The following is a 27,492-nucleotide window of genomic DNA, read 5'->3' as shown; positions in this document are numbered from 1 at the left end:
TAAAATGCATCCTGCTGGGGTTTCCCATTATACATCCTCTGAAAAAAATGTCTCTGTTAGGGGTTCCTCCACCTTTTCTTCAGATAACTGGTAAATGCATGCAGGATTGCTTCTTGAAATCTGTCGCTGTGGAATACCCATAAAGGGATGAACTGCAGGACACACGCCTTCAGAATAATCAAGCAAAAATAATACAAAGTCAAAGGGTTATAGGAACCTCTTGAAAGAAATTAACTGAGTGTTCAGAAAGGTCATAGAAAACAGTAAATGCAAAACCTTTTACTTTATACTTTCAGTATGTATGTTTCTCTTAGAGGGAAATGTTCATTCCTCTCAGTTTTCAGCAAATTTGTTCTCATCCCTATTTTTTCATTAAATGTTCATCGTTAACAGCTGCCATGTATAAATATTTATTCTATTTTCTTAGCTTGGTATCCTAAGGAAATGATGTTTATGTGATAGCACAGTCTGGTTTTATGTCCTTTCCTTTCCCCACTAAAAACTTTTGAATCTGCTGGCCAATTTCTGTAAAGGAATAGGGGTCTCAGAAGTATTCCTAATAGGGTCATGAAAAAAGGCAGCTGGAGAAAGGATAAAGTCTAACCAGATATCAAACTGAGCTCAGCTTAAGACGCAAAAGCAGAGAAAGCCACGCTGTGCTGATACCACTGTGCTTTACTTGTACTTTACTCCTCTCATAGTTTACTTGTGTCATATTAGCCTTAGTAACGTATTGACTGTTTCTCATTTGATGTTCAACCTTAAGGTCTCTGAAATCAGTCAAAAGAACCTACTGGGCCCAGAGAGCCTTGGTTCAGCCTTTGGGACCCATTTACATACTGTCAAATTCAATTACCAGCATCTCATGGGCTAAACATCCAAAAATCTCATCTCCAAAGGTGACATAATCCAGTGATTCACTAACAAACTCTTCTGCTGTCTTTGTAATAAGACCAGGCTTTTGGTACATTGTCATTGGAGTAGAAACACCGTAAGGAGCCACTACCTAAAATGAGAAATCGTAATAACAGTGTAATGTCATCTAACGTTTAGACAAAGCCATTCACTCTGCAGAATCCTACAGCATCTGACAAATTATAACAGATATTTGCAATGGATTAAGGCACTATGTGGAATAAGTAATATTACTCTGGTGGAATAAGGAAAAAAGCCCATCTTTGCATACAGGGAAGAGACAAAGCTTTGACCCAGCACTTCGCCAAGGATGGCTACACTATACGGATTTAGGCGTCTTAGATAGTCTTGCAGGATTTGTTAAAATGAAGGCAAATATGGCAAGATATAGCATCACCTGTATGATAATTCCCTTTGTCTTATACTCTGCTTGTAGTGCTTTGGAGAAAGTGCTTATAAAAGCCTAGAATAAAATAAAACAAAATAACATTAAGCTTAGGAAACTAAGTACTTTCACATATGCTCACAAATACGTGCGAACAGGTCCTTGACAAAAATGGCCAAACATCATACAACCTAAGGCACAGTGCAGTGGTGAAAAACATAGAAATGAACTTTTCAAGACGCGCTTTCTACTGGTGCACATGAGCTATGGCAAGATTGACTGTTTATCTGCACCAGAAAAGATGGAGCCTGGCATTGGCCTAAGCCATATATGAAACAAGCACTTCTGCATTCCAGACTGAAAGCTTTGTCACATTTATGAAAATGCAGAGGTATAAACACCTGAGCCCCATTTATTCTAGCTATTGGTTCACGTGGCTGACGCCTGCCCTCCCAGTTCAAGGCTTACACTGCTGCTTCTCTTACAATAAGGAGGAGAATGAAATACGACTTATGTCATCAATGTATACCTATCAGCATAACCTAAAAATGTGATTTTCAAGGCCATGTATTTGGGAATATGGGAGGCGGGGGAGGGGGTGGTTCATAGGTTCAACCTTTAGGGTTTATCTAAGTTCTTTTCTCCACACCATGAAGAGTACACATGTACTAACTTATTTGTCTAAAAGTTAAGTTTCTTTTAAGACTGATTTTAGGAGTTAGATCTTTGAGAAATATTCAGAAACTTGACAACATTGGATCACTCCTCTGTAATTAGAAATATAAAAGTCCTATCAAGCAGAAAAAATGACAGTGTTTCAAAGCCATCATTTGGCAGGTCTTACAATTTAAACACCAATAGTGTTCATTGCATGAAACATCAATATACTGACAAGTACAATAGTATCCTTTCAGGACATTGCAAAAAAAAAAAGGCAACTTAAAAAGAAACAAAGGTAAAAGATATCCAAGAATGAAAAACGTCAAACTAGTACAATCAATGCACCATATCACTTTGAAATAACATTAGCAAAACTTTTGTAAGGAACTGAAATTGTCTGGTTTGAACGTAGTTCAAGTTTTGACTAATGAGAAACTTCTGCTAAAAAGAGAAAAAGGAAATGGAAAACTAGAAATTCTTGCCAAGAATAACTAGCTTTTTCTTACCAAGCTGATCTTTAGCTATGTTAAAGCAAGGGAGTTGGGGTTGCTCAGCCTAGAGAAGGCTCCAGGGACACCTTCTAGCAGCCTTCCAGTACCTAAAGAGGGCCTACAAAAAAGCTGGAGAGGGACTTTTTACAAGGGCATGTAGTGATAAGACAAGGGGCAATGGATTTAAACTGAAAGATGGTAGATTTCAATTAGCTATAAGGAAGAAATTCTTCACTATGCTACTGGCAGGGCACTGGAAGAGGTTGCCCAGAGAAGTGTCGCTGGAAGTGTTCAAGGCCAGGCTGGATGAGGCTTTGAGCAACCTGGTGTAGTGGAAGGTGTTGCTACCCATGGCAGGGGGGTTGGACCCGGATGACTTTTAAGGTCCTTTCCAACCCAAACCATTCTATGATTCTACGAAATATTGTTAGAATTTTTAATATGGAGCAAGCCTCAGCTGAGCAAGTTGCTTTCGGAGTTTCAATAAGAATCATTCACTCCTCATTTTTATGAGCTCTGGGGTTTTAACTCAGAGCAAAATTTCAAAGTGAAATCTATGAAAGCAGGCAGCTCACCACCCACCTAACAGGAATTTTATTTTTGGTTCCATAAGCAAACTCTCGTACTTTTGTGCATCTAGAGTTTTGAGAAAACTAACTAATCCAGTGTGGTAATAATCATCACTTCCCAGAATGAGCACAGGTTGTGAGCACTGGTATAATACTATTTAATCAAAGGCAAAAATGTTCTGATGATCAGACATACCTTCAACTGACTTCATTCATATAGCTTCACTGATTCTTAGTTCTCAGCTAGTGTCAGCTAATGTTGCTTCATTAGTTCAGTGGAGCAACACTGATTTATGTCCTGAAAATCTATATTGGTGATAAAAGCACTGTGGTAAACACTTGATGAGGATTTCTTTATAAAGCAATGTGAATTACTTACCTTAGAAGCTGAGTACATTGTGTATAATGGACAAGGGAAAGTACCCAGACCAGAGGACAGATTCAGAATAAGACCTTTTTGTCTGAAATTTAATTTAAAGTTACATTCAGTTTACATTATACAGTATTATAGTAAAAGCCTGCACAAGTTGAAAACAACTTTTTTCCCCAGAAGACATAGTTCTCCTATTATACTGTAGAAACTACACTTTCAAAAGGCTCAATTTTTATGGTGTAGTTAGGTGCAATTAAGTCTGAAACAGCTAGGAATAATGTCATAAGTGAAATTTAAATGCCCAGTGCAGTCAGAACCATGGGAACATTGTATATGCTATTGTACATCTAACAGAGCAAAAACTGCCATGAGAGGAAAGATTTATGCTCCTAAGTAATTGGTAGGTCCCCTCTGCTCATTAGCCAGCACATTCTTTTTCCTGCTCCATACATCTGTTGGTTTAGCTTCCTTATTCACAACTCCCTGTAAAAATCACTAAAAACAATTCATTCAGCAACAACCAGAAAAACAAAACAAGACAAAACCCCAAAACCACAACCAAAACAATTAAACAGTAAGAGCTTGTTTTGTTGCCAAAACAAAACGCATGCACTGTCCTCCAAAACGCAGTGGTTAACAATGTTTTCTAGAAGCTCCATCTGAAGACCTTAACCTCTGGTTTAAGGACCCCCATATCTAAAATACACATTGTATTACAAGGAGAAAAGGGATCCTTAATTGCATAGCAGAATTAATCTCTCTGATGTAGTACAGACATTTCCAGAGGTTGAAAACTATCATTCCAAGTGCAGCTAGCACTTTTAGAAGAGTATGACAATACATTCAAATGCCATTTCTTGCCTCATTACACCCATCACATGCCATTTTATTTCTGCAACACCTGCTGGTTTTAGTTCACACAGATGTATATTTTATGTTTTTTGTCTTGTTCTACAGTTGACTGACAATTTGTGGCAGCTCCTGTCATCCATTCACACAGCACTAACAGCAACAGAAGAAAATCTTACTAACTGAAATACCGCAAAGTGGAGAAGTTAATCATAAAAACACATAGCTACCACTCAATAAACTGGAGGTGGCAGCTAAAACCTATTGAAGGTTCTAGAAAAAAATTTTTTTACCTTGGTTCCATTTGTTTCAAAATTATTTTTGTCATCTGTAAGACAAATATGTTAAAAATTATATCCATTCTTCCTCTTTCTGATTGCATTTTTCAACTGATCTTGTTTTTTTTTTCACAATATTTCCACTTGCTCAAGCCCCAGGCATTGGTATACAGTTCAAATAGCTAAAATATGGCACATTCAAAGTTTTGAAAAAAACGTAGCCTGCAAATCGACTGAATTGTCAAAAAATTCCAAAGTTTAGTCTTCTAAGTAGGGAAAGTCTTATGTTTACCCAAAGCTTTTCAGCAGTATCTGAATCATAACTGTAACGAGAAAGTCAACTTCATAGTGTTTTTGCATTTTTGCTTCTGGCCCTACCTGAACCACAAACAGCAGAAAATCGATGTGCTACAAAAGACAGCTTTAGCATAATTTTTGGTGCTAATTATTTAATCACCCATTCTAATTTTAACAATAGACTTAATAATGCTTGTGATTTTTAAAGTGATGTTAAATCTATTCTTAGGTAAGAAATCTACTTCTGTTTGTTGTATTTAAAGAATATTATTGATAGTAAGCCTAAGTCCCTAGGGAATCCATACTCATACTATAGGCTCTTTATAAAAACACACATACTGTATAAATTTTTTCAGGGTGAGAGTGCGACTAAACTTGTAAAAGGCAGTAATGAAAAGCAGTGCAAAATAATGATGCAGTTTAATTCTGTCCTTGTTAATTCCCTGTTTTTTCAGTAATGTCATTGTGCACAATAGGATAGCAGGAGCAGGGTGGGGTTCACAATCTTCGTTTTCAGAAAGGATGACAGTGAAGGTGGGTCACATCAGCTTGGGTGAAGGGGATTTTTCAAGTAAAGTGGAAAACATGGGAAAAGGTCCTGGTTTTGCAGTGCTGGAAATCCCGCTGGAATCTGCGGGACCCGGGAATTCCTGGAGTTTGCATATCCCACTGCAAGAACTGGTGAGCAGGATCCTAGCAGGAATCAAGGCAGGGAGGTGGGGAAAAAAAAAAAAAAAACAAACAGATTTAAAGATGATTTGTACCTAACCATGAGGAATGCTGGTTAGGAGTATGATTTCTTCCTTGTGTTTTGGGGGAAAGTGAGTGTTCATGAAAGACTGAAAAGGACGTGGTTGCAGCAATGGGAGAAAGGAATCCCCAGGCTCTGGTGAAGTAGAAGATGTTGATTCTTAGGTATGTGTAAGGTGAGAAATGACAAAGGGAGTACCCTTTTGTATCCAGGCTGACAGGGTGCAAAACGTTTACCTGTTTTTCATGAGGCATCTATGCATAGCATTCAGGTATTGCAGATACTTCTGTTCTTTTGACATACAAATACAAAAAAAAAAAAAACAACAAACCACCTAGAAGCAGAAAGTTCATCAAACTGCTTCATGGGAGAATTTGTTTCAACTGACTAGTATTATATGATTTATTATTTGAAGTCATTAAGCAGCAGTACAAATTTGGGGTGCAAAGTTTGCTAGCCAAAGAAAAACAAACATCTGCTGATAATTTTCATGTCATGTTTAGAAAGACACTAGCCAAGGTTGAGATGAACTACAAAGCTCTTGTTTCTGCTTTGTTCATGTTAACATGCTGCTTGCAAACAGCAGAGCAATACAAATCTCCATCAGAAGAGGAACATGTGAAACACTAACTGTACTTGCAAGGGAAGCAGGTGACCAAAATTAACACTAAGAGGTGACAACATGGAACTGGGAGTCAGCTCCTTAAGTCTGTGTCCTGTACTGATACAAAAAATTTTTGCAGAACAGAATTGTGTCAAAAATGCACATGCCGTACAAAAACTGCAGATCTTCCCGTCCTGAAGATTTTGTTTCTGAAACAAATCTCCCTTTACCAAAGCCAACATGTTTTTGCAACATGTTTCAGCTGCAGTGTAATGATGTGTCTCAACCAAGCAACTGTGTTAAAACGTTTCCAGTCAGCTCTGATCAAAATATTCCATAGGCAGTAGAAACAGATGGGGTCCTTAAAACAATGCTGACATTCCTGCTGAAAATTACTATCTGCAGATAGAGTACACAGGAAAACTAGTTGGTCGGTCTTGTGTGGGACTAGTTTCATTCCACTAAAATAATTACAGATGTAACATAGATGTGTGTCACCTACCTTTGTAACAGAAATAATGTTGCAGTTGACGAGGTTCTGCAGGAAGCAAGAAAACAGAAAGTTCATCATTAACTTAGAGAGTTTGTGGCTTACCTAAGTAACGCAGCTAGCCATCACAATTTAGAAGCTTTCCAGCAAGGCAATTGCTTTCGGGGCTGCTCTGCTTGCCTCCGACTGCCACTGCCTGCGCCTACCATGCGGGATACCCAAAAGCAGGTGAGCCCTGCTCCGTTTTATTTTAAACACGGCATCCAAATCCGCTTTGCACCGCTTTGACTCTCTCCCCTCCGTTTTGCCCAAAGACGCCTTAGCACGTGGTGCAGCCTGGAAGGCTGGTGTCCAAGCAGCGACGGCGCCCGTGATCCAAGGTGGCTGCAAACAGATGACAGGTTACCGAGGTGCCCGGCTGAGACTGAGCAGCTCTGGGCGACAGAGGTGGACTGCCTGTGCGGAAAACGCACCGCCACGTAGAGAGAGCCTCCCAGGACCAGCAAGCAAACACAAGCCGTGGCAGCAGCAGAGGTGCCATCATAGGGCTGCAGCTCTGAGGGGAGCACCCTGCTCCAGGATCTCTGATGTGTAGTAGATGGTGATACTGAACAAATCCTGAGTCAGGTGCTAGCAAGACACACATTTACAAACTCTGGTTGCTTTCATGGCTAATGCTATGGAGGTAAATAACAATAAGGCAAGGAAAAACTTGATCATATCCTCAGTCCTGTCAAACTATTCTACACATGTAAATTAATTCCCTCCCAAAAGTAAACTGTGTTTAAATGAGGCTTGTTTTTTCATTTTTTCACGTCTTTAAGCAATGGTGTTCCAAAGAAAGTAAATTTTAATAATACTAACAAGAACCCCACACTTCAGCTGTGGCTGTGACCAGGCTGGGCCCCATTAGATTACATGTGAGCAGTGATCCAGAAGGGATCCTGATCCCTGCTACAACCAGGCCAGCTGCACTCTCCGCTCCACTACCGAGCACTTGCTGCAATTTAGCTGAAATCTATGCTTCTTTTGCGAGCATTTCTGAGCATTAAAAACAATTCAAAATATGCTCCTTCATGTCCAGTTCTTTTCCCACTCAGCTGAACAATTAAATACGTGCTGATGGTAGCAGGGGCAGAATCTGTCCCTTGTTAAGTGGAACTACAGTTCTTCATTGTTATAATGGAAGTAGAAACCCACAGAGTAATCCTACCTCATCTATGTCTGGTCCATTGAGGAAACGGCACGGAAGAGGACTATGAAGCATTCCAACATTGTTAACTAATCAAAGGAAACATAGTGATAAGAACCAAATCTAGACAAAAGTTCATAGTTCAGCTAGTTAAACAAACGGCTTCTCCTCAAGGCTCAGAAGCTTTTGAGCTCTACGTGAAGAGAAATGCTGTTTACCATTGAGTCTGTTTCTCACTGATCATGGGTACTGATCAGTACCGACTTTAGAGAACAGGAAAACAGTCTGTTGCTACAGTTTGGAGTTTTGCTTGTTTGTGTTTTGTTGTTGCTGTTTCGTTTCACTGTTAAAAGGCTTATTTTCTTTAAAAAAAAACCACTCCAAAGCTTCCCCAAAAAAACACGTTTTCATTGTTGCTGTGTGGATCGTACCAATTAGTGCTAGCCCCAGGCTCATTTCAGATTGAATAAAAGAATTGTATACAGCTGTAAAACAACCAATAGTGAAAATTAATTCCTTGAACTCAAACAGGGAAGAAGTTGCTCCACAAGCTGATGCTGCTTATAAAGCAACAGAAGAGGTTTCACAGTAAAGAAGCCTCTATACATAGAAATGGAAAGCCTTTGGAGAATCTTAATTCACTTTTAAAACTTCTTCATGGTAACTAACCCTCAAATGCATTAGGCAGCTGTATGCTTGGTTTTAAGTGTTGGCAAACTAGTTGTTACGACACATCATTTATATAATTCTACGTTTAGTACACTACAGCCATAAAATACTCTTCAATTAACAGGCCTTAGTGACTCACCCAGGACGCCAATATCCAAGCCTTGCAGACCTTTTTCAATGTTCTCGTACACTGAATTTCTAGTGAAATCAGCTTGTATAACCTTCACCTTTTGACCTGTAGCCTGCTCTGTAATTAAGAGAAAAAAAAAAAAAGAAAACCCCTTTGCATCTACCCAGAGAGAGGGAAAGCTGTAGTTAAGTAATCAGAGAAACAATCAGAAATCTTATTTAGTAATGTCTGCTTTCAATAAGCAATTGTTTCAATTCTCTTGCTTTAAGAAAGACCAAAACACAAGCAAAACTCTCTCACTGTACCCAGTTGTTTTCAAGGAAACGGGCTGGCAAATATAGGATGAATTTATGCCCTGAAATCAGTGGAAGTTCCCTCACAAAATCTAAACAGCATTTGGTCTTTCAGTAAGAAAAACACGCCAGAAATAAACAACATAGGACTTCTTCCCCTAGTTATCATAATATTTATAAATTAACACTGTCAGCATATGTTAAACAAGTGAACGTGGGTGTCAGATCCTCTACATAAGCAGTGTTTTGCAGAATTGTTTTAAAGTATTTTCATGTATAAGATGAACATTTTAACAGGCAGAGCTTAAGTCCTCATGGAGGAGGAGGGAAAAACAGGGCTGGATGCGATGTGGTTATTTTCTGCATTATTTTCAAACAATTCCTCTCCTATTTTGATATTTGCACTCCCATGGACTGAACCTTCCCCAGGATTTTGCAGGACTAAAAGGCATTTAAGGGAGGGTATAGCTTAAGTTTTACAAGGTCAATTTACACAGAAGGGAAAGGGAAATGTGTATGATTTTTCCAGTGTCATTGCTATGCAGAAGTGGAGCCCAGCTGTACATTACCATTTTTCTCAGCAGTTGATTTATTGCTGTTCATATTTTCAATGAAGTTTCATGAGGAAAAGAGGTAAAGGCTCTTATTTACTCACTTTAAAGGCAAGGTTCTCCTTTAAAGGGGCCCAGTAAGGTCTCTTCTAACTAGATGTTCACATTGTAAATTCTTGCTACTAAACCCGCTTTCAAGTTTTACGGGCAACCTGAAATCCAGATGAAGTCTGCTGAAAAAGTGACAAGCAAGGCTTGGAAATGTCAGTACACGATTGGATCGCAGACTTGCTGCAAGTGGCAGGAATTCAAGTGCAGGTAGTGGCAGAAAGTCTGCTTTCCATCCCTTTTGCTTGTGTGGAGCCTAATTTATCATACAAGTGAGAGCGAGCATTGCCTTGAACTTTACACTACCCAGGTAACACAAGTGGTCTGAGGAGCCAGCAGATGCTCTGACTCCAGATCTGAAATGCAGGCCTCATCCTGTGTGCAATTTTAGAGGACATCTGTCTCCATGACAGAAGAAAGGAGGAAGGAGTGCCCTTTTTCTTGCCCTACGTCCAAGCTGCAGTTGTGTGTATGAAAGGGACGAGGCACCCTTTGAACCTTCAACCTATAAAAGCAACTCTAGTGGCAAATGACCCCGCCGTGGTCCCCAGCTGGGGGAATGGTACGACTATAAAGAAAAGGACATTGTGAGTGGAAATGCAGCGAAGGGAAAGAACAGAGCAACAGCTGGAGCAGACACCTACAGTGACCTTCTGATTGAAGAGCTCTATAAACAAAACGAGATGGTCTTAAAAAGCGCAGTGATGTTGTGGCCATCTTTCTTGCGGGCAATGAGAAAGGCAGCCAAAACTAGAGCAACATAAAAACGAGGATCAAACAAACCGTTTGGACTTTCTCTGCATCCCCTTGTCCATACAGAACCGTACGGCTGCAACCAGCACTGTCAGCCAACAAACAAGTACTCCAGATGGGTTTCCTCTGTCTCATTTAAGAATAAACCAATATATTAAAAAACAATAAAAATATAATGCTGATAAATGAATTATCCAGGGATAGCTCTTCAGAAAATGATAACAATTCTGCAAAGGAGAGAGACAAAAAATAATTTCCAATATTCCTTATGTCTCTCCCTCTCTGTGACAAAGATTTATGACAGTCTTTGAAGACACAAGCCATTCCAAGTCTTTTTAGAAGTCCTAAGTATGCCAAAAGCAAAAAGCCTAGATTTTCAAACATCAGGACAGGTTTTTGTCATTTTTAAAAATTTAGAGAAAACTAACTTACAGAAAACTAAAAACTTGAACTGAGTTGTTTGATCCGGCATATTATAAAATATATCATTAAGAAGGATACATCTAACTCCTCCTGACCTCAGATTTCCTGGGAATCCCACTTGTCAGAGAGGATAATGTGTCGCCTTTTGACTTTTACCAAAAGGAGAATAAATCAGAAAGAAGCATGAAGTTGGTGAGGACATGTAGTCTGCCAGAAACTCTCCTTTTCTGTTCAGAGAGTTATGAAGATCTTCCAAAAACCTGAGGTAGCAAAATGAACACCTGAGTGACACAACAACTGATCTTTGTAGAAAGAGGAGACACTTTTGAAGTACTATAGCAAAATTTGAATAAGAATAGAGAGAAGCACTCAGGTTAAGATGAGGCTAAGATGTCAGGCTGAGAAGATGTGGATGCCCCATCATTGGCAGAGTTCAAAGCCAGGTTGGATGGGGCTTTGCGCAACCTGATCTAGTGGAAAGTGTCCCTGCCCGTGGCAAAGGGTTTGGAACTAGGTGATCTCTATGGTCCTTTCCAACACAAACCATTCTATGATTCTAAGATGGAGTTCATATTCAGTGGAAATTTGCAGAGAGGAAAACAAAATGAGAAGTTATTTTAATGACAGAAAGAGGTTTAAAAAAGATTTAAGACTGGGGAGAAATATAAAATTTGTTGTTAGATTATAAAGCACAAGTTCTGGCTACATTTCTAAAGTGTCTCGGAGAAACACATCTCCTCAGAACTATAACTCAGTTTCAGAAATAACAGGAAAATAGAGAAGAAACAAAAAGAATGAGTGTAAAAGCAGAACTGCAAAGATGAAGAAGATACCAGAGAACAAAAAAAAAAAACCCGTGGGAATTGCTACTAGCTACCAGAGCACTCAGAACATCAGTCAAGGCCCTGAAGCGCTCTATTATGTAGTAGTGCATATCTGGCAAAACAGCGCTGAGCAATAATGCTCTACCTCAGGGGATCAGCAAGACACAACAGGCATTCTTAACAGCCTTTAGTGACGAACAAAGGGTGTGCCAAGTGACCTGTTTTATGTTAGTCAATCATCGCAGCTTGTTACCTGCTTGGCTCTAGGAGCTAGCTCTGGAAGGACACGGGGCGGAGGACACAGCAGACCAGACTGGAAATTGAGCCTGCAGCGGGGGGGGGGGTACAGCTGAATGAATTAGCACCTTTACGGGTCTTAGTGGGAGCAAAACACATTCAGTTCTTGCCAATTCTGTGGGGTGGTTTTTACGTTCACAGCTTTATTCTATGCTAACAGGCATGGTTTCATCAAACCCAAATTAATGAACTGCACGCTCAGCTAGTCTAAGCCAGTGTAGCTGTATTTCCTACTCCTTTCTGAGGACCACACACCTTATTTTTCTTTAAAATATGGGTTTGTTTCTTCTTGAAAAGAAACCCAAAAACCAAAACAACTAAACCCCCTAAAATCCCACGCTTGTTGTGAATAATTTCTATGTCTTACAGAAGTGGCTTTTGTTTGATCAGCATTAACAGTTAAACAGCTCATACCCTGGTCATATAAACAGATCCTATAGTATAACTTTTCCGTCAGGACCTAGATCCATCTGTACAGCTTCCTTAGCAATGTAGGCAGAAAAATAAGAAGGAGTGCAGTTAGTAGCATTCCACCATTTCTAATCTCCTGGGTTTTTGGTTTAATCAATGTTTCACAACCACTATACTCCATGTGTTAAATGAGAAGTATACCTGGTGTAATTGGCCTCTCTGTCTGCCCTCCACAAGACTTACTTTTGTCATCCTTTTCCTCATTCTAAAAGAGCTTTCCTGTCCAAGTGGATGGAAATCTGGTTTTCAATTCCAGTGCTTCTTTGTAGAAATGTTTTTCTTACGGTGGATTTCTGCCTGCTATAGCTCTGAGAGCTGTTCCCAGACACACCTGTGGCCCACAGGACTGTTTGAAAGCCAAACACTGAAGTCTGTGGAATTATCCGTACTTTAGACTCCTTTCATTTACATTACTCAGTATCCAAATTGAATGATTAGGCAAAAAAATATTGTCAGGTTGAAAAGGGAGGCAAGTCTTTCAATTATGGTGCTCAACTGATTGGAAAAAGATATACAGTGTAGCTGTGAAGCAAAAGGAAACACGCGTAATATGTCCAGTCCTACAACAAATTTACACAGCCTACAACAAACTTTTTACCTCTGTGTCTCTGTGCCTTCATCTCCTTGCATGTTAGTTCAGGGTAATGATAACTACTTGGAGCCAGACGCTGCTTATTTAAGCAGTTTAGAAGGAAAAAGTCAGTGAGAATTAGAAAGTAGAAAGCAGTAAAACCATTCTGGTTAAGTTGTTGATTAGTTTTTAATTTCTGTTTTTTATTTACTCACATAAAATCACAGTAAGTTTAACTTTTCTTCCTTCCCAATGACTGCTTGGTTTAAATACAGTAAAGCCTGGAATCAGTGGAACGTTTCCAAAGCTTTAACATTGGCCCACATCCAGAGCTCTCTGCTGATTTTAGTGGCCTCCAGATCAGATATTCTGTGCTCTTCATGGCTACAGCTTCCTCTCCTTGTTGTTAGGTACTCATTTCCAACCTGACGCGATAAGCAACACGAGTCACTCTGGGCTTCAGCCAAAACCCACTGAAAACAATGGAGAGATCTCATTGGGATGTGCCACCAATTTCAGCAAGTTTTGGGAAACCTCATTATGCCCACAACCCAGCTGAACATAGCACAGAAACCTGATGAGTGTAGGCTGAGCTCCTGGGCTCACACCATGCACCTTCCCTCTCCTTGGATTACACAGATAGTGCTGCTGCAGGCAGGGAAGCTTCCTCACGTGCCAAAAGTCACAGATCACTTTTGCACAAGGCACAGGAGTGTTTACAGGCAGTACCTTTCAGGTCAAGCCAAGTCCTTTTTTAAGTGTTGCTACACAACTCAGTGCAATACGGCCTCAATTAGGAAGGGGGCCCATGGATGGCCTTATAACAAATCATAGTGCAAAGGAATTTAGAGTATATCATCTTTCTGGGCTCCATCACTTTTTTAATTTACTTAGCTACATTAATTTCAGGAATCTTATTGTTCTCATTCTTTCCTTCTGATTATAATTTACAATGCAAAGAAACTATAAAAATTCGTTACACTTTTTTTGTCCCTAGGTTTCTATTATTTTAATTCTTTAACATTTAGCTGCAAAGAAATGCAACAATGACACTGGAGCTGGCCTGTTTTGCACACAAGTTCATTTTTTATGGCTGTTTACTTAAGGAGGGGTTGTGTGAGCAATAGTCACTTTAGTCTCAGAGATACAGCTGCTTATAGAGACTATGCAGGCAGTTGGTGTTTTCCTTCTCTGATACCCCTTGCTTCTCAAGGGAAAACAAGTCTATCCCTGGGAAAAAAGGGATGTGCGCTTGCAGCTCAGAAAACCAACTGTATCCTGTGTTGCATCCAAAGAAGCGTGGCCAGCAGGTCGAGGGAGGAGATTCTGCCCCTCTACTCAGCTCTCATGAGACCCCACCTGCAGTACTGCTTTCAGCTCTGGAGTCCCCAACACAAGAAGGACATGGAGCTGTTGGAGCGAGTTCAGAGGAGGGCCACAAAGATGATCCAAGGGCTGGAGCACCTCTGCTATGAAGACAGGCTGAGGGAGTTGGGGTTGTTCAGCCTGGAGAAGAGAAAGCTCCAAGATGATCTTATAGCAGCCTTCCAGTACCTGAAGATGGAGAGGGACTTTTCACAAGGGTATGCAGAGATAGGGCAAGGGGTAATGGCTTTAAACTGAAAGAAGGCAGATTTAGATTAGATATAAGGAAGAAATTTTTCACTCTGAGGGTGGTGAGGCACTGGAACAGGTTGCCCAGAGAAGTTGTAGATGCCCCATGCCTGGAGGCGTTCAGTGCCAGGCTGGATGAGGCTTTGGGCAACCTGGTGTAGTGGAGGGTGTACCTGCCCATGGCAGGGGGGTTGGAACTAGATGATATTTGAGGTGTCTTCAAACCCATTAGAACCATTATATGATTCTATGATTCTACGATTTCAGTAACTGCAGGTTCAGAAGTTACAGGCTTTTTCATCCACTTCAAGTCTGCCACATCCCTGAGAGGTGCACTGCTTTCTCTACAGATACAGACCCTGGGCCTGACACTCCGTTGGAGCCAGCTGCCAAGCCTGCTTAAAGGCAAGCAGTAGAGGGTAGAGGGGTAGTCTTGGAGTGACACATGCTTCACACAGGAACCAGTGAGTCAAGGAACCTGGTGGACAGATGCCGTGAATAGAAAAAGAAACAGTGGGAAGAATAACCTTGATTACTGCGATCTTAATAACCTTGATTACTGCGATCTTTAAAGTTCATGGAGGATATAAACTCATTTGACTCCCAAAGAAATCCTGTCAATCTTAATGTATTTAAACAAGCCATTCCTCACAGTACATGTTAATTTCCTTTGAAGAAAACAAAGGGAACATTAATTCTAAAGACAAACTATTTAACTGTTTTATCAAAAGCCAAGTATACCAACTTGAAAACCTTAAAAAAAAATGTACCTTGATTTCATTTTTACTCCTCTGTTATGTTTCAAGAACTAGCCTAAAAGTAACCTTTGTATTCCAAGCATAAACTGTTTCATAGATTCCTCCAACAACTCTAATATTAGATCTTCTTTACCTGTATTTACAGATTTTAAGGGCAACTGAAGCCAGTGAAGAACGCATATTCACTTTATTTATCCAACCTATTGCACTGTTTGAATTACAGCCTGTATTTTTAAAGCAATTCATGACTAGAAGGGTTCAAGCAACACATTACTACCAGAAATTATTTCTAGTATTGGAGCAATATCTGGGGCCCTACAAAACTACATGCTGTACTGAGGAAATAGACCTCCAGATCCCTGCAAAGTCAGCCTGCTAAACGGGAAGATGAGTTTGAGACAAACACTTACCAACTTCAGAGGCTACTCTCTGCAGTTTTTCAAGAGTTCTGCTTATCATAACTATATTTAATCCACGTTTTGCCAGCTACAAGAAAGGAATATAAAAGCTGTTGGAAAACAGTAAGGTAACAAGAATTTTTACAATATTTCCAGTTTTGCTATAAAAACAATCACGGATTTTTTAAAATTGCTTTCATTCACCTGCCATCTGCCTAACGGGAAAACAACAGATATTAAACAAGGCCAAACAATACTCAGGCTTCTAACAGTCTTCTAAAACATCTCCTTCACTGTAAAATCTTGGACCCTTACAAGAAAAATATACTGGACAACAATCAAACCCCAAGAATACGAACAAAAATAAATAATCTGAGCCAATTTCAAATGAATGAAAGTCTGCAGGGAGTGAAAGTGACGTGACATTTCCCCAAAACACAGTTTTATTTCTACTTGGATTTGAGAGGTCAAATATGTTGATGACTTCCTAGTCATTTTACAACATCACCTTCCACCCCCACATTTTTTTATCCTGAGGAGGTAGATTAAGCATTTTGAATTGAAGGCTCTAGAGTTTGAAAGGATTTGGACTTTATTAATATATTTCTTAACAGAAACAAAATCTTGTGTGGTTCAGATGGATAAATTTCAACTGTTCTTCTTTTCATTAGATGCAAACTCAAGAAAAAAAAAAAAGAAACCAAGGAAAAAAGGTGAAATCCATACACAAAAATTCAAAATACAGTCACACAAACATATATTCATAAAGATGCTGGCAACAGTTGAAGTTTATAGCTGCAAACACTACTTAACACAGGAGTCCGCTTATAGTCAGTTTGGTATTACTACGTGCAAAACAAATAGATAATGGTTTTCTCCTGTTTTCTTGAGGCCTGCCATTCCCATCAGTTAAAGAGTTTTCAGGCAAACCTTGAGAGAGAAACATGGCCCCAGCTTGTGACACTAAGTTATTAACAAGCGGAAGCTAAATGTAGTTGTGTGCATAAAGAAAGATAAGGCTGAAACTATAAAAATGCCCATGAGAGCAAGCAGAAAGAGAGCTAAATTAGTCAGCACAAAAGAGAAAGCCAAGGTTATCTGAAAGTAACAGGTTTGCTTTGAAGAAGAAGCTAACTGGTGAAGCCCACGCACTGAAGATCCCTTCATTTCCATAGCTGACTCCCTGTAACACTTGCTCCTTAAACTTATTTGAGAGAAACAGTTTGTCCTGTTGGGCTCTTCCAAAACAATGCAGAGAACGTTAAAGAATGAGGACCTTTGTTCAAAAATTCACTGCATTGAGAGTACGAGGGGCAGATTGTCTACTAAGTGTATCAGCCACAACAGTTTGCATTTTCAGCACAAAGACCATGCTCACAATCCTGTGCTTTTGGAGACCCTCTCACATATTTGACGAGTGCTCCAGAGAGACCTGCGCAGACTTAGGCACTCGGGAGTTTCGAAAGCTTATTTAAAGGGCTCCATTTTAAGGGCTCCTTTTTAAGTTCTCAGGAAGAGAACTCTAATTATCTACATAGTGGCAGATTTCCCTTTGTCCACATCGAGCTTGACTCAAGCCATTTCCAGTCAGAGACATGGTCTCCATTTCCACAGTCATTTGTTCATTTCTACCATTTGTGGGGGTTCAGATGGAGATTATTTTAATTTTTGTTCCTTCAGACCAAAAACCGAGTATCAGCCATGTCATATACAGAATCAAAACAAAGCTCTGCTTCACTGTGCTTCTCAATATCATCTCAGCTATGTCTCTGTATTTCATCTGGTAGGAAAATCCCTCCTAAAATTTAAGTGAAAAAAATATTCCTATTGCTAAGATTGCATTGTTTTTCAGCTAAAAGCACATGTTTGTGGCAATCTTATAAAATTGTTAACCATCTGGTGAGAGGACTCTCCCTTGCTGCTGTATATGAGAATAACCAGATGTATAAGGCTGCAGCAGCCATTTCTCAAGTCAAAAGAGGCTACACACCTGGCTACTCTTTTCGGCTTCCTCACTCACACAGAAATGTGCATCCTTTTCAGACACAGGTTTTGTAGGACATTGTAACTATCGTGAGGTTCAAATGCACCCTCAAGTAAACAAAAAGAACTATGCTTAGAAAAGAATTTCCTGGCCATCCACAGAAAAGGTTACATCAGTGTTAACACTATCGCATTTCAAATCAAGGTAACTTTTACTGTAGATCTCTTCAGCACAAAGCATTTTCTTAAAATAAAAAGGGTTTGTCGTTAGAGGATGGTATTTCCCCTCACAGTTAAGAACAAGCATTGCCTCCCAGCAGTGTAATGTAAAGCTGCATGTGTTAGGAAATCCTGACTCCCAGTGGTAAAGGACTAAAATGCTCCTGAACCTCTCAGACTGCTAAAAACGTAAGATCATTACCAACTCCAGACATAATGAATTATGACAACTTAGCATTTAGAAATGGGGCTAATAATGAAGAAAGATCAAGCAGAATATGCACTCTGGAATCTCACAAACTCGTTGTTAAAAAGTTTAAACCAGCATTAAATTAGTATGAAGACACTGCATTTTCTAGCACGTTTTTGCAGCTCAGTCTGAGTTGAATTTTTAGACAATAAAGCTTCATGAAAGGCAAGACCCAGGTTTTAGATTCAAATCATGCATGTAACTACTACAGTTACACTTATTGGTTATACTCTACAGGGATCATTAGATACAATAATTTAAAATCCCTAATAATGCTTTATGGAATCTGTAGCTGCCTACCATAATTTTTTACCTATTACAAAAGAGATTCTTCTCTCTTCTCCAGAATTGTGCTTCACCGCTTTTCTTTCCTTTACTGGGGTTCAGACCTGTAAGGTCTCTATGATTCAAATCTTTCAACCTCTTTCGGTCCAGCAGACCAGGAAAGAAACAACAGGGCAGAAGGATTCTGCAAGCTTTCTTCTAGCTCTACACCTGTGCAACACAAGTAGAATAGCACTATTTCCAGGAATAAATCCAGGACCAAGTGAAGAAACTAGACTACATATGCAATCGGAGCAGAAAAACTCAGAACATATTTGGCTTGTATTATATTACTGGTAATACCACACACAATTTCAGAAAATGAAACAAAAGTTTAAGAACTGAGAAACTGTTGTATCAATAAAGGAATGCAGTGCCTGTCTCTAAATGGTCTGCTAAAACATTGATTTAGAGACGAGCACTGGCCTGACTTACAAGAGAGTTATAAACCATTAACAATAACAAAAGGCAGTGACCACGTGAGCCACCAACAGCCTGCTTGTGCCCTGACGTTAAATGAGAAGTGTGTAGAAGCTAAATCATAAGTCTCAGAGTATGGCATGGCTTCATCCATATACCCAGTATATTTGAGCTGCTGAGCCAGTAACAGATGCTAACGCACATCTGTAGTTATTACATCAGAAAAACAGAACAAACAAGACTGCACCAGTACTTGAAATGCTGACAGACGAGTAGGGATGTGACAGCCTAGCAGCACAATCACAACTGACTTATTTTTGTTCCATGTTATAAGTCTGATTCGTCTAAACATCATCAGCCCAAGAACTAGTGTACCAAATCTAGCAGGAACCTGGCTTTTGAAATAAGTAGAGCAAACTAGACTCAAAATCCCTGCAGTACTCTGACATCACAGCAGTCAGTTAAAAGGTCAGGGTCTTTACGCTCAAGAAGGCCAGTCATTCAAAATCACCCTAGAAATACAGACAGAGACTTCGTGGAAGCCTGGACTTTCATGCAGAGGAGGATAATCTCAAATTGTGTGTGTGCTTGCCTCTCAACACAAGCTCAGAAAACAAAAGGGACAATAATTTGCTCTGACAAATCTGTGTCCTGGCATCAACAAAATAGTTTTTTCAGACCTCACAGCTCCTTGGCTCTTCTCACAGCCTCAGTCAGCTCTTGAGCTTAATAGACTTTGAAGAGACCTGTACTTAGCCATAAACCTTGAAAATAATGGTACTGAACCAGTAAATTCTGTAATCTTTCCTGGACCTCAGTCTGCTGGGTTTTACCCAGTGAACCAGCTACTGGGATTGCCACATAAGACACCAAACAGAGAAAGCCACATCACGCTAGCCTTCCAAAGCACAAAACTGCTCTCCTTAGTCTCCATACACTACCAGCAAGTGTGGAGCACTTACATTAGTTCGTGATTCATATCAGCCCATGCTTGAGCGCAGGATATCAGGAAGAGATTCATCACCTGGTGTCAGAGCTCAAACCCTAGAAGAACAGACACTGCGACCATCAAACAAGGCTTGCCTTCACTTCAGCCCATAAGGCCAGAGGGACCTACGCCAGAACATCAGAGAATTTTGTACCCTGACATCAGACCAGCAAGACAGTAGTGCTAAGCCAGAAATTCCAAAGGTACACAGACATTAAAACAGCAGGGTCAGATTTATTTATCCACAAGCCACACACAAGTGTGTGCTTCGACCTCAGCCAGCAAGATGATGTGCCAAGCTATGAGCTCATGTGGTGTGGGTTTGGGATCTGCCCCACAGAGCAGTAGCTGAGCATAGCTTCAATCAAAGGGACCACCTAGGGAGGAAGGTACATCTCAGCATGGATAAAGATGGCTCTCAGTCATCCTACCAAAGCCAAAAATAATGAACAAATGTTCCACAAAATCTAGCCAGTTCCTGCCAAGTGTTTTAAAAAAAAAAAAACAAAAACAAAACCCAAAAAAACCACCACACACACACACGCAAAAAAAGCAACACAAGAGTTGCTTTATTTTTTCTCATGGTGTAAAGCAGCCATTCACATGCTATAATTAGCCTTTTAAATGAGGTTTACTCTTGCATAACCCATATAGCACATGGGGAACAATAACAGAGGCTCTGATCTAGACATTCACAGGTGCCTGCAGCCTTCACATGGAGAAAATGTCACCAGGTGCTCACACACAAAGTTAGTTCAGCAAGCTGCATGTGCACGTGACTACACCCAGAGGCATGGTGCTAAATAAATATTTAAGCATTTCAGATGTTTCCTCTGAAATGGTCTTGAGCCCATCCCATTCTCTTTCATCTAAGTATTCATCAGACCCTTCCCCTTTGCTCATCGCTACAGCGACTCAGTGAGTAGACAGAAGGCAACGTTTTCCCTTCTTTCCCACAGAAGAGCTTGTGATCTTTATCACAACTGTGCCAAATGTTAAATAATAGCTGGTATTTGTCTTTGTGCTTCCTACATTCAATGCACTTTCAAAAGCAGTTATTGTATTGCCACTCCCAGTAATGAAAATCACGAGGTAGGTGCTTAAAGAAGGCTTAAAAAGACTAGCTTCAAAATCCTGTAAATTAATTCAAAAGCAAACTCATTTTCCTGTCCTTTGACATATAATTTATGAGCAGAAGGTATCACATCTAAGCTCTTGCGTATTACAGGCTGCTAACTTTCACCTGGTCACCTCAGCTCTGAAGTCAACAACTCATGTTTCATTGCTGTTTATCTGCTAGAAAGAGAGCTAGTTTTGAATGAAGACACAAAAGAGAAAATCTACCATTCGGTCACTATCACTAACAGCAAGGCTAGCACAAGACAGTACAAGGCCACCCTGTCTTGTAGGTGATTAGCATGTTGATTAGCACGGGAGACTAGAGAAGGGAGGCTGTAGTAAGTGCACTGCAGCAGCTACAGGGTCAGTACAGAGCTCCTCTCTCCTCCTGCTGCCTCCTAGAGCTCCCGATTCTTAATTAGACCACAAGGTTTCCTTATAATTTATGTAACTGGGAGTTTATATTAATTTACACAGATTTCTCCCTTACTTCTTGTTTGAGGCATGCCTTTAAAAAGCATGACTTTCCTCTGAAATGCAGTCCTAGTTTTCTTTCAGAACTTGATTGACGTTATCCTGCACACACAGAGAAGGATTAGTACCATACTTGTCACAGTGGCTTTGAATCCTGGAATAATTTTACTAACTTTCAGAGACTGATGAAGGGGTAGCAATTGCCATTTTGTTAAAATAAACTCAAGGGTAAGTAAACTATCTTACCTCAAATGAATACGCTTTTCCAAGCCCATCTCCGGCTCCTGTGACCACTGGAGAAAGTAAAAAGAAGAATCAGGATTACATTTATAGCTCTGCTTTAGCTAGTTCTTTCTTGAATTTTTAATCTTCATCATCCCTGTTTCTTGAACATTTCAGCCTAAATGCTTCTGCAAAAGCACAGAATCAGCCATTTTAATAATTTTTTTCCTTCTGACTTTCTCAGCTTTTAGTTACTTTGTTTGGCACGCTTTGTCTTCAAAGTAAAATCCCTGCCCACAGTAACTTATCTGATGCACTAGGTAGTTGTTACTCTTATTTTCAATTGAGAGACACTCAGCAACAAGTCAATTGCCTAAGAGGTGGGAGAATTTTCTTCCATATACATATTTTTACAAGTTCTGGTTTGCAAGTCTGTCACTTACATGCTGGTGACAGAATGGTAGGTGCTAAGGACTAACTGGTGGCCGAAACTGATACAACACTTTCTCACACATGAAATCTGTAGGTAAATAAACATCACAGCAAACTTATCACCATCTTCCTTCTTCCTTCAGAGCTGCCCTATTCATTTTACCTTTAGATTTAGTGTCACTGGGAAAGTAAACAAGCCTCAGCATTTGTAAAGCACTGTGAACTTTAAATGTTACGCAAGCAAACACTGAAGAGGAACTATAGAAAGAAAATCCTTACCACCTTATAGGTAAAGAAGAAACAAAAAAGTAAGAAACCACTAAAGCAATTCCAAGGTAAACCTGCCAAGTTTTCAGAGCAAAGTTGAAAACCAGTCAATATCTAAAAAATGTGGGTTAAAGACTTCTAAATTGCAAGAGACACTGGGAAAGCAAGGTGATCTTGAGTCGTTAAGATTCGTTGCCAAGAGAAGAGCAATTACTCTCTCATCTCACAGAGACAAGAGACCCCCCAATGAAGCAGCAGTGCATCTTTAGCTCTCCAGCAGACCAGCAGATGAAAAGCAAGAGTCTGTTGGAAAACCAGCTTCCATCTCTCAGCTTTAATTTTCAATACTCTCAGGATCTCATGTGCCATGTGATACAGCAAGTCATCCAAGCCTCATTAATTTTACTGGGCCCAGAAGACTTTGTGTTTATAAAAGGACAGAGCATAAAAGGTCCGCAGAAGGAAACAAGTCTCAGCCTTCAGTGGAAACAAGGATTTTACACTGAAAGTTCCACGCGCTGCTCCTCACCTCACGCACAGAACAGAGGTCGTTGCCTCACTTAAATCAAAATGAGACCTAAGTATTGCTTCAGAAGCAGCTGGTATTCAGGCAGGTCCTCTACGAAAGGGGGGATTTCATTTCTCATTAATCCACTGTGAGATCCGCTTATTAAACATGCACTCAATCCAGAAACATCGAGTCTCTAAAGTAGGGGGAAAGGAATGTAGCACAAGAGTACTGTTTGGGTCACTTCTTAACAAGATGCCATCATCAATGACATTTGTAGCCCAGGAACACAGACACTGTAGTACCTGTTTATTCTTGCTTAATACTGACAATCTAAAGAGCTTAAGAAAAACATCCGTGATCAGTAGGAAGAAGAAGGTGTTTATTAAACATTTCTGTTATTTTATGAGAATGTGTAATATCTTTTGAAAAGTACTGCCAAGTTGCAACCTTTGAAGTTTTTAGACTAGAGTAGATTTGGCTCGTTAATGATACCATTAAGGATAGGTCACCAACTCAGAAAAAAACAGACTGGAGCAAAGTCACCAGGAACAAAGAAAAGTTGCTTTGAAGAGTGCAGACCATATGCTAGACATAAACTAGTTGCTTCACATATCAGGAAACTGAGGATATAGGCAATGCTATTAAAACTAAAGCATTTGCAGTAGAGAAAAAACATCGGAACTAGGAATGGGGAGAGAATTCACATCTATACACCAGGCGCATGAGCTGTTAACAATTTGACTATTTTTCTATTCTCCCCAAGTCACGCAAAACCTTCAGGATCATAAAACCAAAGTTAAAAGGAGAAAACAAAAAGAAACAAAGCAAACTACACCTAATGGAAACTGTGTTTTGTTCTGAAGGGACAGGGTAAGGAAATGTAAGGAAAAGCTCTCCCGATCAGTAATGTAACAATCCATCACTCAGTTATCAGAAGAAGGTGAGGAAGTTTCCTTTACCTGCCCATTCTCCCAGCGATCGAAAGAAAGTCTGAGGCAAGGCACTCCAGCTATGTGGCAAAATATATTTCATAAATCTGATGCACTTTACCAGAGTACAGACACAGACCAGACCCCCAATAATAGTGAGCAGCTGATGCTGGAATGCTTCCATGGCGAGCAAAGGCAGTTAGCCAGTATGAATCCGTCGCTCTCTCCCCGGGAAATGCCTCTTTCCAGCACGCTGCTGGTCTCTGAGCACTGGCAGAGAAGCGAGAAATCTAATCAAATCACGTGATTTTCTTTTGCTGAGGAATGTCCAGGGTTTAGATTAGAGTAGCATCTCTACATTACTCCCAGACTCATAAACTACTGAAAAAATCCAAACTAAACAATGATTTCTGGTGCCTGTTTTAAAGAAAAGGTTTCACTCCTTCTCTGGAAACTACCCAAGAACAAAAACAACAAAAAAATATTTTTATTGCCATTGTTTAGGATTCATAGAAACTAAAGATGGGTCTAAACCAAAACCCTGGATAAGAATACTCCAAACCTTGGAAATAACACACATCAGCACTATTTCTTACAGCGCTGAAGAGTTAAACTGTAGCCCAGACACTCCCAGGGCAAGTTCACACAGAACTTGCGAGGAGGCCAGAAAAATAGATTTATCTATAAATTCAAAGATAAAATAATGAAAGGTTATTAAAGTCACCTAATTATTTCTACACAGAGAAAGCAGTATTATAGAACTTTTCTAAGAGCTTTCTGAAAGAAGTTAATATCATTACAGACATTTTACAAGGGGATGTGATTATGGCATGAAAAAGTGAAGTAATCTATTAACAAGGGAACAGGACTTTCAGCTTTTCTGAACAAAGTATGTTCAAACTAGTATTAAAGTTCAGGACATGTATCAAAACCTTAAGCAGAAAAAACACTTACAAAAACAATATCTCACTGCAAGACAAAGACAAAATCAATGAAATTCAGACTTCACGTGACCGAAAATATTTTGAAAAGTCAACATACGGAATTTCTTAGGGAAGGCACAGAAACAACATTCACTCTTCTTTGTAGTAGCAATTTGAAACATCAACCATTTTTTAAAGATCAGTTTCCAGTGGAGAAGAGGAACACTGATGCTTACACATGCACTTAGGATAAAGTAAACCAAAACTTGTCTGTATATTTTAATTATATTCTTCCACATTTAACATGAATCATCTTTAAAATTTAACCTAAAAGTGACAGGTTAGGTTGACAGGTCACAGAAATCTCCAATTGAAGAGCAGCAATATAAGTGAAATATCATAATATCGACAACTTCAGCCAGAAAACCACAATGAGCAGATGCATTACAGAGTAAAGATGATGTCTGAATCGCAAGGAATCTGCCCCTCTACTCTGCTCTCGTGAGACCCCACCTGGAATACTGCGTTCAGCTCTGGAGCCCCCAACACAAGAAGGACATGGCGCTGCTGGAGAAAGTCCAGAGGAGGCCACGAAGATGATCCAAGGGCTGGAGCACCTCTGCTATGAAGACAGGCTGAGAGAGTTGGGGCTGTTCAGCCTGGAGAAGAGAAGGCTCCGGGGTGATCTTATAGCAGCTGTCCAGTACTTAAAGGGGGCCTACAGGAAAGCTGGAGAGGGACTTTTTACAAGGGCATGTAGTGATAGGACAAGGGGCAATGGCTTTAAACTGAAAGAGGGTAGATTTAGATTAGATATAAGGAAGAAATTTTTCACTCTGAGGGTGGTGAGGCACTGGAACAAGTTGCCCAGAGAAGTTGTAGATGCCCCATGCCTGGAGGTGTTCAGTGCCAGGCTGGATGAGGCTTTGGGCAACCTGGTGTAGTGGAGGGTGTACCTGCCCATGGCAGGGGAGCTGGAACTAGATGATCTTTGAGGTCCCTTCCCAACCCTAACCATTCTATGAATGTAACACTAACTGTACCTGTAACAAGAAGAAACAAAAATCATTACCATCTCAGCTTATCAACAATCCATTTTCCTCACATATAAGCGCTCTTAAAATTTCAGTATAACTACTGTTTGCTATACCATAACACTTCTTGTTTTACCCCATGAGTAAGACCAGTCAGATCAAAAAAATTCTGAATGTTAAATTTCAAGAGATATTTACATACAATCACAAATTCCCCAAAGAATCACTCACTATTCAAGGCATACTTTAAATCTGAACAAGTGGCACGGTGTTCTTCATAGGCAACAATGATTCTGAATACCTCCTTTAAATGAAAAAGAAACAAAGTCACTTCTCTTGACGGAGTCAAAATCCAAGCTTCCAGTTTTTTCTTTTGCACTCCCAGTTCTGCCCGTGCTCCATTGAAATTTTCTTTTCTGGAGGCTGGTAACAAGTCCAAGACACGCTCTCAGGCCAAGATACTGAGAGGAAAAGTAATAAACTATTATGAATGGGAAGAATTGTTCATCCAGCCCAGTCTTAAGTTTTTTTCCTGCGATAGATGCTTTGCTGACTTGCACAGGAATCATTGCAAGAACCTTACACATTGCATGGGTAGAAAACTTCTTTCAGCGATCACTGTACTTTTTCACTCTTAATCTTATTCCATTACATACAGCCCGCTGCTAAGCAATCCCTATAAAATTAAAAGTATGAACAGATCAACATACAGTACAATATTTCTTTCCCATACAGTTACAGTTTTTAAGTTTCTTTGTATGTTCCCTTGTAAACACACCTCGTCACCTGTAGAACTCAAAGTTTTAAAAATCTTGGACTGACTTCTGAAAATCAAGCTCTGTAGCTAGCAGCATGTAACCACAAGACACTTCTGTGAAGGAATGTGACTTTCAGCAGTCAATCCAATATTTCTTGAAACTAGCCTACCTAATCATTCTTTTGTGTGCTGGTTTTGGCTAGGATAGTTATTTTTTTCTCATGATAGCTGGTATAATGCCGTTTTCAGATTTAGTATGAGAACAGTACTGATACTACACTGACGATATCAGCTGTTGCTAAGCAGTCAAGGACTTTCAGCTTCCCATGCTCTACCAGGTGCACAAGAAGATGGGAGGGAGCATAGCTGGGGCAGCTGGCCCAAACTGGCCAACGGGATATTCCATACCGTACGACGTCATGCTCAGCATATAAAGTTGGAGGAAGAAGGAAGGGGGGACGTTCGAAGTGATGGTGTTTGTCTTGCCAAACTGTCACAGTACTCTGCTTTCCTGGAGATGGCTGAACACCTGCCTGCCGATGGGAAGTGGTGAATGCATTCCTTGTTTTGCTTTGCCTGCGTGTGCAGCTTTTGCTTTACCTATTAAACTGTCTTTGTCTTGACCCACAAGTTTTCTCACTTTTACTCTTCTGATTCTCTCCCCCATCCCACCCATGGGGGGAGCGAGCAAGCGGCTGTGTGGTACTTAGTCGCCAGCTGGGGTTAAACTACAACAATATGTATTCCGAAGACTAATGTTTTCTCTAACAATTTTCACCATTTTTCCAAAAGAAAGAAAAGAAAATGAAACTTCACACAGCAAGTAAGTCATCTAGCTTTACAACTGTTCTATATTTCATAAAGCTAATATGGAATCTGTAGAAAAGTAAGATTAGGACGATCTACAGATGTATACTAAGAGAAAT

The 27,492-nt window shown here is 40.0% G+C and overlaps 1 protein-coding gene across 1 annotated transcript; it reads right to left on the bottom strand.

Annotated features, from left to right (window-relative positions):
- Nucleotides 1–56: 56 nt before the first annotated feature.
- HSD17B3 (hydroxysteroid 17-beta dehydrogenase 3) lies at nucleotides 57–24,060 on the bottom strand. The gene is made up of 11 exons (XM_086629687.1): nucleotides 23,883–24,060; nucleotides 21,738–21,784; nucleotides 15,727–15,802; nucleotides 8,663–8,770; nucleotides 7,876–7,943; nucleotides 6,675–6,710; nucleotides 4,536–4,570; nucleotides 3,400–3,481; nucleotides 1,313–1,378; nucleotides 857–1,006; nucleotides 57–167 (listed from the first exon to the last, which is right to left on the bottom strand). Exons 1-11 carry the CDS (start codon nucleotides 24,034–24,036, stop codon nucleotides 57–59), a joined length of 933 nt encoding a protein of 310 aa, XP_086485813.1. The 5' UTR covers nucleotides 24,037–24,060.
- Between the last annotated feature and the right edge of the window lie 3,432 nt (nucleotides 24,061–27,492).

The sequence above is a fragment of the Tauraco erythrolophus genome, chromosome Z (genome assembly GCF_009769465.1).
Source record: "Tauraco erythrolophus isolate bTauEry1 chromosome Z, bTauEry1.pri, whole genome shotgun sequence".
In the NCBI taxonomy this organism is placed as follows: Eukaryota; Metazoa; Chordata; class Aves; order Musophagiformes; family Musophagidae; genus Tauraco; species Tauraco erythrolophus.
Note: the sequence above shows the minus strand (reverse complement) of the source record. Positions and strands in the feature narration are given on the sequence as shown.

What these genes read in the sequence shown, in the direction of transcription:
- HSD17B3 (XM_086629687.1), bottom strand. Translation starts at nt 24,036, where the DNA reads ATGGAAGCATTCCAGCATCAGCTGCTCACTATTATTGGGGGTCTGGTC. An exon ending in CTTGGATATTGGCGTCCTGG is followed by an intron (nt 7,944 to 8,662) that starts GTGAGTCACTAA and finishes TCCTTTGATTAG; the next exon opens with TTAACAATGTTGGAATGCTT. An exon ending in GTTTAGCCCATGAGATGCTG is followed by an intron (nt 168 to 856) that starts GTAATTGAATTT and finishes ATTATTCTGAAG; the next exon opens with GCGTGTGTCCTGCAGTTCAT.